General features: G+C 46.6%; 1 protein-coding gene across 2 annotated transcripts in view; it reads right to left on the bottom strand.

Annotated features, from left to right (window-relative positions):
• Positions 1-2,902: 2,902 nt before the first annotated feature.
• BCL2L13 (BCL2 like 13) overlaps positions 2,903-10,224 on the bottom strand; it is a 34,547-nt gene continuing 27,225 nt past the window's right edge. Inside the window, exon 7 of one of the 2 annotated variants that reach the window (XM_059473370.1) lies at positions 2,903-5,603. In XM_059473370.1, the coding sequence (XP_059329353.1) occupies positions 4,806-5,603 (798 nt within the window). In that variant the 3' untranslated portion in view covers positions 2,903-4,805. The remainder of the gene's footprint in view (positions 5,604-10,224) is intronic. The other variant, XR_009418557.1, reaches the window with a different exon arrangement.

The raw sequence follows: 10,224 nt of genomic DNA, 5'->3' as shown, positions 1-10,224 counted from the left end.
TGAACCTCCTCCTCTCCAGGCTGAGCACTCCCAGCTCCCTCAGCTGCTCCTTGCAGGATTTGTGTTCCAGACCCCTCCCCAGCCTCGCTGCCCTTCTCTGGACTCACTCCAGCCCCTCAGCATCGCTCCTGAGCTGAGGGGCCAGGGCTGGGCACAGCACTGGAGCTGTGCCCTCACCAGTGCTGAGGGCAGGGGCAGAATCACTGCCCTGCTCCTGCCCACACCATTCCTGAGCCAGGCCAGGAGCCATCACTGGCCTTCCTGCCCACCTGGGCACTCTGCTGGCTCATGTTCAGCTGCTGTCAGTCACAACCCAGGTCCCTTCCTGCCTGGCCACTGTCCAACCACTCTGTCCCCAGCCTGCAGCACTGCTGGGGTTGTGCCCAAAGTGCAGGACCTGGCACTTGGTTTTGTTGAACCTCCTACCACTGAACTCAGCTTATGGATCCAGCCTGTGCAGGTCCCTCCCAGAGCTCTCCTCCCCTCCAGACAAACACTTGCACCCAACTTGGTGTCCTCTGCAAATCTGCTGATGTTAAACTCAATGTCTTCATCCAGATCATCAATAAAGGTACTAACCAGGAATCTTTCACTGGGAAATACTTTCTCCCATTGTGCTCCAACAAGAGCAGACACAAAGCTCAAAATATGACATTCTACTAAACCCTGGGCTTTCTGCTGCCTGTAGGCATCACACCTGGGCCAGCCACGTGCACCTCTCCACCCAGTCCCCCATTTCACAACAAAAGATTGTAGTAATTACACTCTGAAACTCTAACAGGAACTTGCTCTGGCTTAGTGACTGCAGAGCCAGAAGCATTTCTAGTTTTTCCCAGAACAGCAATATCTACTTTACTAGGGCTTTGCCAGTACTGCCATAACCCTGTAACTGACACTAAATATAGGGAAGGTTTATAACCTCAGATTATTTTATCTTCTACAATCATTACGATGAAAGAAGACCAAACTTCAGCAGCTTGCTTATTTAGTACTAATTAAACTTTTCATTTGTGACCACTAGAAAACACTGATTAATTTAAAAATCCAGTCCAGCGTTTTAGCCTAGCTGTGATCAGGGGAAAGGAAGGAAATGGGATTCTGGCAGCAAAACTTGTCCTGTGTAAGAGCACTCAGCACTGCAGCTTCCACCTGGCACTTGAGCTGCAGCTGCCTGAGCACAGCCAGAGTGAAAAACGAAGCCCTCACAAAGAGCAAGGATGGATTCCTGCAGTGCTGACTTGCCCCACAGCTCGGGGGCCTCAGGAGCCCACCAGGCTCCACCCAGCACACAGGAGCTGCAGCTGGCTGGGACAGGGCCCTCATCTGCACTTTGGGCTTTTGGGCAACACAGGAATTCTGTCTTTGCTCTCAGCCTCTTGTTCCTGCAGTGCCAGCTGAAGAAAGTCCTTGCCCGGCTCCCACAATGCCCAGCTAAGCAGAGCTTAGAATTAAGCACAGCTGAATTAAGTTGCACCTTACCTTCAAAGTCTTTCCCTTGACAGCTCCTTATTGAGCATGCTGTCCACTGCAGTTCCTTAAGTATTTCCCACTTTTTTCACAGATCCAGCCCTCTGCTGTTTTAGCATCTCAGCTTTAGGGTATGCTAAGGATAAAGTGAAGACAGAATGGGTCTAAGGTAGATATTTTGTTAAAATACAGGCCACTAGAGGACAGATATTGAGGCACTTCTGAGAAGGGGATGAGCAACACAAGTGGAAGTAATTCTATATGCCCTTTTGCAAGTGTACAGCTCCTGCCTCCCCTCTGCCAGCTAGGAGAGATCCACTAAGGAGAGGCTGCTTCACACCGTCCAGGGTAACTGGAGCCTGCAGTTTAAGGTTACTGTAATATACTTGAAGATGGGGGAAGAAAACTTCCATTTTCTAATTCTCACCTCTTAACAGAGCAGCCTCTCACTCAGGTCTCTAGGAACACTGCCATCTGAGCTTACCCCCCTTTGGTGCCTTCCACAAGGCCTGGCCCAGCTCTGACCACAGGACTCCAAACTCTGCAGAATTCTACCCCACAGCTGACCTTTTTAACTAGTGGAGTGCTCCCAGAGGAAAGAGACTCATGCAATAAATTTTTTGAACATGTGGTCAGTTCAAATTCTCACTGATTTGCCAAATCTAAAAGACCCAGAAGGAAAAGAACATTATAAACAAAGGACCAAGTAACCAAAACACAGTGCAACTGATGCTCCACAAAATGCAGCAACACACAGGTACTCAAGGCTTCTGCCTGACCATGGAAATGCCTGACACAGTCATTTCTTTTCCTTACCACTGCTGCCACCTTCTCACTGCTGTGCGTGGATGCTTTTTATTTCATGCCCCACTGGGCTCCTTGTGGCAGAAAGTTTTTAACTTCTTCCCTTGCCAGCTTGGATTTATTCTTGTTTGTCCTCTACCCATCTTCACACTACTACTGAAACAACCCCATCCACAGAGAAGATGAATTACACCAGCTCCACCCTCCCCCACTGGTACACAAATTATCCAGAGTGTCCTCAGACTCCATTGCCTTCAGGAAGAACAGTTTGTGCCCAGAGAGGAACCCAAAGTCTTCAGCAAAGCACAGAGAGGGGCAGCCCTGCCCCAACTGACCAAGCAATAAATAAAGCTGCCCTTGCCACCTCAGGGAGTGTACTACTCACAATAAACAGGACATGTGAAATGAAGCAAAACTGTTCCTGCATGTCCATGACAGATGGAGATGAAGAGACCTCTCCTTCACGTTGGGAAGCTCCTGCAAGGGGCCAGGAGGGGAACTGCCCTGGTGGGGAGGCAGACACCAGAGAGCCCCTGTGGGATGAGGAGGTCCCAATGACCCCTTCTGGGACACAGCACAGCAATAAGTACCAGCAGGGCACCAGAAAATGGCAAAAAAAGAGTCAATTCCATTTTGAAATGTGATAAAAGATTTGGGGTTCTTTTTTCTGATAAGGCCAACTTGCTATATTTTATACATGGAAGAAGAACAATCAATGATCAACAGTACAGTCCAGAACTCCAGAGCTCCAAGTTCAGTCCACAGCTGCAGTATACACACAACCCTTCCTCTTAATAGTCAACTTCACACACACACAGTTCAAAATCCAGTAAGTTTTCTAGAAAATCCATTTCACAAAAGCTTACACAAAAATAATTCCTCAGAATCTGATACATTCTGACTAACTTTCCAGCATCCTGGGATAGGAAAATACAGCAAGAATATCCTAAGATAGAGAATATGCGAAGATCTCTTTATTCTGAGATCCCTTAAGAAACAGGCTCATCAGGATATGGTTATTTAGAAATAAAAGTACCTTGTCTTTGTGCTTTGCAAAGACTTCCCCATAAGCTCATGTTTTGTTTTTTACATTATCACAAGTTCCCTTTCACCTTCCTCCATCTGGTCTAAGCCACAGTGCCAGCACCAACCCTCAGAGATCCATCAGTTCTGCCTGGGAAGCCCAAGGTGTTGCCCACGGAGCTGCAGCTGGACAAGGACAGACAATGTGCTGAAGGAGGAACACTTGCAGCTGGATCCCACTAAGGAGCAGGGCAATACCTGAAAGGCTTCTCTCCACACACACCTCAAGTGTTGTGACTGCAGGAAGGGGGATTTCCTTTTTTTGCCAAAGTTAATTGCTCATGATTTGTGAACCTGTAAGTTGAGGTAATTACCTCAGATTCACAGTTGCAGAAGTCACACTGAACAGCACTCTGGGCCAGGTCAGGAACAAGCAGATAGAGATGTTTAATGCTCTTTTGCTCAGTTACTAGAATCCATTGCTTTATATATCTGGGATGCTGTCACAGGCAAGACCAAGTCAGGACTAAATACACTCTGTGCTTAACTTGGGAAAGACAATGCAGACTGCAGCGTGACACAGGACAGCAGAGCATTTAATATCTGAATTGCACTTGAGGCACTGGCCTTGCTTCCACATGGGTTTGCTGTATTTTTGCTGAATATACCCCAGATATCAGAGTAGTGATCCCAAGGGCACCGTGTCCAGCATCAATTTCGTACCTCTGGTAACTGAAGGGTTTGCAGTAAAGTGGGCTGGGCAGGAGCAGAGCAAATGGATTCTCAAACCAGCAAACAGCAGTGTCCCTCCCACCCTCCTGGGCAGCACCTCTGCCCCAGCAACACCAGGATGCTCAGAGATAATACAGCTAGAGAGAGGCAGCATCTTCACAGGATGGGGCTCCAGTAAACATTAGGGGCCAAAACCAGTGTGAGCCAAGAGGTAAGAATAAGCACTGTCCCACTGGAGCTTAGGAGGAACCTGGAAGGTTATGAGGAGCAGTGCTGTACCTGAGAGGAAGCTGAGACAAAAGGGACACCAGCCTCTCGCTACAGGACTCAGGTTGCTAATGTTGGTTAGGAGGGGCTCGGGGGCACAACGGGAAATGACAAGACAGCACAGCTGCAATAGCGGTCAATCTGAGAAGCCAAAATCTCCAGGGGCTGGCAGCAGCTGGCTCTCCCCTTCCCCTGGGGATTTTTTTGTTCCAGTTCCTAGAGTATGAGCACCCCTTTCTTCAGCACCTGCACTTTAAGTTCTTAAATTTGCAGATTTTTTTGTTTTTTTTTTAAAAATACCCCCGTACTTTAATCACGAAAAACCAGTCCCCGCCCCGATTCTACTAAAAACATGATTGTCCGTAGCTGGAGGCTTATTGAACAACCTCACCTCATCACCACTGAGTTACTCAAATGTCCAATTAAACAGCAGGCAGCTCAACCTTTAGGTAACACAACTACAAAAACTGGATGTGCTCTCTTCTCTTCTCCCTCCTCCTCAGAGAGCTCCGTTACTTTTTCCTAAGCGCCAGCGCTACTCCGACTGCCACGGCCAAGATAGCGACCGCGGCAGCCCCGCCGTACAGCAGTATCGATTTCCCTTCTGGCAACAGGATAGGCTTCTCCTCTGCAGCTGAGGACTTCTCTTCTATTTCTTCCAAATGGCCCTCTTTCCCCGCTTTTTTTTCCCCTGGAAGCACTATTTTCTCAGGTTCTGGTGCAGCCTTTTCTTCTGATGGGGCTAACTTTGGGACAGGTTTACTTAACATGGGGATTTCAGGTTCAACAAGCTCTTCAGCTGCTTTTCCCTTTTCCTCCTGTTTTGTACGCAGAAGTGCAGAGGGATGTGCTTTTTCAGCAGCAGCAATTTCAGGAGGTAAAGAAGCAGAGGTTTCTGGAAAGGCTGCCTGTATGGTCTCTGCAGCACCAGCTGGCACCACTGCTTCCTCAATCCCCTCTGGTATCTCTTCTTTCTCCACGTGAACAATGTCAGAGTTGGAAGAGTTGTTCTCACTCCTCTCTTCAGCCCCTCCGTTGCTGTCCAGGCTTTTGACCTCTTCGGGATCCATGGCCACCTGCTGCCAGGACTCAGGTCCCAGGGACACTGGCAGGCTCTCCGTGTGCCAGCTCTGACTGGCTGACAGGGACACGGGCAGGCCCTCCGACTGCCACGACGTGGTCACCGTGGGGGACTCCGGGGGGCTCACCTGCCCTGAGTTGTCACTGGTCAGGATGTAGATGTCATTGCTGTCCTCTGCAATCAGCCCGGGATACTCTTCCTCTTCGGATTCCAAAGTGAAGACTGTTCCCTACGAACAAAAAGGAGGACACAACACGTGAGTGATTCCTTCAGCGTTCCCTCTGTATGGGACAGAGCAGAACAGGACACTTGGAAACTTGGTGAGCTGGAAGAAAGATGAGAGGGCCTCTGCAGGAGCAGCAGCTGCCTGACCTACATTTCAGTAGGGATTACAGAACCCAGCTGGTCCAGCTGGCGTGTCCAGAGAATGGAACCCCTTACATGAGCTTTGCTGGGAGCTCCTCCTTTCCCTGACTTTATCACCATGACATCACCAAAATGCACCACATGGTCATTATTAACCTGACAAGACACTGCTGTCTGAAACCATACTGCAATGGAACAAAGAAAAAGAAAGCAAACACAAGTACATGATCCCAGCTGAATACTACTCACTCTCCACTCCTTTCTGAGCAAGTGCTCTCTATTGCTTGTCTGTTTTCACCTAACAGCGTTCCTCTTATATTAATTTTATCCCATTTCCAGTGCTATGTGAAGCCTGAATTTCTACTTTGCACCAACAAGCTGGTATCTACAATAATTCTAGTATTTTACTACAATTTTAGCTATTCTTCAACAAGTTCACTTTCAAAAACTGCCATCGTAACTTTGGCTACACAACTGAAGTTGAAACAAGCAACCAAGCACAGACACCCAGAGATGGTGACAGGGTCTGCTTGCTTTTATTTAGCTAGGGAAAATCTGTAGGCATCCTAAAAATTTGACAATGGGTTTCAGCTGAAGAAACTGCAAGTGTAAAATACTGATTCCCTGCAATCAGCCCAGTTCCTGTACTGGGCTCCATGTTCCATGGTCTGGAATATTCCTTTGGCCAGCTCAGGCCAGCTGCTCCCTCCCAGCCTCCTGTGCCTCCCCTCACTGGCACAGCATGAGACACTGAAAGATTGTACACTCACTCCTTTGGCCAGCAAGTTTTGCCCTGCATGTTGTTAAGTAGGAAATACTTTCACTGGAATATAAGTCACTAACAGACATCTACAATCAAAATAAATTCCTTATTTCCACAAGTGATACAGACTCAGAAAAACTGCAATTAAACAACAAAATAATTAGGGGTAAAACCTGCAGTCTCCCGAACCTCTGTACTATCCTCCTCTCTGTCCAGCTCCTCACTCCCACAGATCAGGATGAATTTATCTCCTGTCCACACCGCATCACAACACACTAGACCATGTCTGTGGTGTGACACTGGAAGAAAGAACAGGGACACACACCACTGATAGCAGCTCTGCTCTTAACATTCCAGTGGAAGTGCACACATGCACTGACTCACTCAGCATGAGGCATATACAAAAATATTCCAAAACCACACTATGTGCTGAGGATTTGTGAGCTCTGGTGATTGTAGAAAAAAAAAAAAAAAACACCAACAAGGGCTACACTGAGATGGCCTGAATTCCCCTGAAGTCACACACTGTGCACTTGTAAAAGCCAAGAAGCTTTGAGCCATGACTCAGCAGCCCACAGAGGGGAGAATGGAGCCACCTGTAATCGTGGGACAGTGGGGACAGAGACTGCCCTGAAATTACAACCATGCTGACACTTCTAAATACATACTCTCACTGGAGATCTGCTTCTCACAAAATACAGCAAGATCTGGGCACATCCAGAGGGTAACATGCAGGATAAACTGCTTAGGAGAGGGTAAGGAAATGAAGAGATGGTTACACAAGGAACATGGGCCATCCTCCTAATTTCAAATACCTTGTTAGTAAGTGTAGCAACACTACACCACAGCCTGCCTTCAGCAGGAGGGCCAAAGGGACTCAAGAGTTTCATTGTTCCTTTTCTCACGCAAACTGTGCTGACCTCAAAAGAGTTATCAGCTGCTGGCTCCCTATAAATCAGAGCCTTATGCAGCCTGGCTGATTCCTTTCTGTCTTTACAGACAATTCACCTTCCGTGTCAGTGCCTCAGGGCCACAACTCCCCAGCCTTGGACAGACACATCTCCCTGGCTGGGAAGGCTGGGGCAGAGCTGACACACTGGCAACTCCAGCACTTTTTCGTTAAAAGCTTATGAAGCTTTAATTGAAAATCCAGACAGTAATAGGCATTATTTAGGATGCATGATTAATATTTCTTGATCTGAATTAAGATTTAATATGTAAAGTCAAGCGGATAAAGCTGGGATTTTGTGCTGGTTCAGTTGAGGTTTGCACTTTGGTGGGTTTTTTTTTTTTTTTTTTTAAAGCAGCTGCAATAAAAACTGAATGACATTTAGGACAATTCTCTTGATTCATCTACAGATGTGACCCAGAAGCAAATCTCCAACAGGCAGATTATTTCAGGACAGGATGGAACATGTGGAAGGATTTAATAACCTGAGGAGGCCTTATGTAAGCCCTACACTTTAGATTTAATAGTAAGTAAGGAATGTATGTAAGCATTTCTTTATCTGATTTGTTTATTGTTAATAGACAGTTTACTGCTTCAAACCAGAAACATCAGGCTTGCTCTTTCTCATATATGTGGTTGGAAACTTGCAAACCTGGGAGTGGTTTAGAGAACCACATCAGGTGTGGTAGAGAAGCTGGAGTCCCTCACTGCAGTTCCTGCCACTCCTGATCCCAACCACTGCCACTTGAGGGAAGAGTTGGCACACCTTAGGAGACAGAGAACTGCACGTTTCCCCGCTTGGCTAGAACACAGCAAGAAAGGCCACATGCCATGAGGCAGTCCTGGGGAAAACATCAGCTACAGAAATCAATCACTGTGCTCAGCCTATGGGGTTTGACCCAGGAATGCTCCACAATCCACAAGTCCCATTTCTACAAGTGACAGGAAGCACTGTTAACAAATGTGGCACACCTGCCCTCAGGAGAGGCTACAGCCAGTAGGGTGAGCCACACGGGACAGCAGCAAGATGGTAACAAAATAATGAAAAAAAAGGTCTGAAAGCTCCTACAATAATATAGTACAGAACTGTTACTTAAAAACACCTGTTAACTTTCAATTACGATTTAAAGACAGCAAACATAACAAAACCTCCCCCAAAACATAGAAACTGACTCTTATGTTGTCTATATTATCTTTCATAGTTTTCCAATATGTCTATTATTAAGTGTATGCAAACAAACAGGCTCATTACCTACAGTATATATTTGCTAAACAGTAAAACCTTTAACTACACATAAGGAAAAAAAAATCCTTATTTCACAAAACAATCATTTCAGCATAATTTATGCAAAGCTGCTGCTGGTGCCAAGAGATACTCAAATCAAAATTCTGAATGTCTCAAAGATAAAAGCAACTCTTTTCTCTACAAAAAATAGTAGGAGTAGTAACACACATTGCATCTATAATAGAGATGAGATGAGATTAGAACAGAAGAAATCCCCATTGAGGTGTCCCATAGAACATTTGCTGCATCTTAGAGCAGACTTTGAATGTCCTACCCTGTAAACTCCAAAGACCAGGAAAATGCAAAACACTGTGTCTAACTGCTGTTGAAGCTTCTTCTAGGGTTTGGTTGTAAGTGTTCCTAAAACTCAGTTGGTCTCTCTGGTTCAGTTCCTAAGTAGAAACAAGGATGGCTATGGATAGGCAACTCACACAAAACTCATTTCTGAAGACACAAAAATTCCCACCTGAAAAATACACAGCCCAGCAAGCCACCTGTACCCCCAGACCCTGATTTTGTCCAACACATGCAAAAATTCTGTACAAGTCAGAAAGAGCCACCAGAGGAAAAAACCTCGATGTTCCCTGAGCTTCAGCCCCTCAACATGAAACTAGACAGAGCCACATAAAATCCCTGAGAAAAAGAGTATCCTGAGGCTCAAGAGGAAATGCTTGCAGAACACAGTGTCCCAGGAGAGCAATCTTGGCTATGATAAAAATTTCAAACACTCAACTCAGCTAGGAAGTTTCTTAGGTGAGGGCACTGACTATCTTGTAACATAACCTATCCCAGAGAGAAATGAAATTCCAGAGGTGCTTGGACAGTGTTCTCATGCACACAGTGTGGTTCAGGGCTTGGACTCAGGGATCCTTGTGGGTCCCTTCCAACTCAGGACCCTCTGTGCCCCTGTGGCCACCTGCCCCACACCAACAGGGTCACAGCAACGAGCACTGGGAACCCATCAAATGCATTTGTGCTAAAATCCAGTCTGAAAAACAAGAGGCAAGAACTGGCCTATGTCCAGGGATCCTAAGACATCTCCCACAGGGAAATAAGCAAACTTCCCACAACAACAAACTGGGAATGTGCTTGCTGCATGATCTGTAGCTGTGGCAGAGAAGCAGCTGTGTGCTGGAGCAGGGGCACCTGTGCCCAGGAATGGCTTCACTCCCACCCAGGTGTGCCCAGGCTGTGGCTCCAGGTGCTCCTGTTTCCATGCCCAGCCCAGTTATACCAAACCTTTCAGACCCTCGTGGAAGTCAGATCTGACAGTATCACCCAGCTAATCCTTCAGAGGAATGGATTACAAAGCAGCTTCTGACAACACTCAGATACAAAACAAAACATTTTAAAATATAAAGAAGTCCCAAAAAGCCCTCAGGCGCTTACTGTGCCTCTCTGTTCATCCCTCTGAAACTGTCAAGATAGGTGGAGCCAAGAAAAAGAGAGCAGAGTTCTTACAAATAGGATTGTACTTTTTATTAAGG

The sequence above is a fragment of the Ammospiza nelsoni genome, chromosome 5 (assembly GCF_027579445.1).
Source record: "Ammospiza nelsoni isolate bAmmNel1 chromosome 5, bAmmNel1.pri, whole genome shotgun sequence".
NCBI lineage: Eukaryota > Metazoa > Chordata > Aves > Passeriformes > Passerellidae > Ammospiza > Ammospiza nelsoni.
Note: the sequence above shows the minus strand (reverse complement) of the source record. Positions and strands in the feature narration are given on the sequence as shown.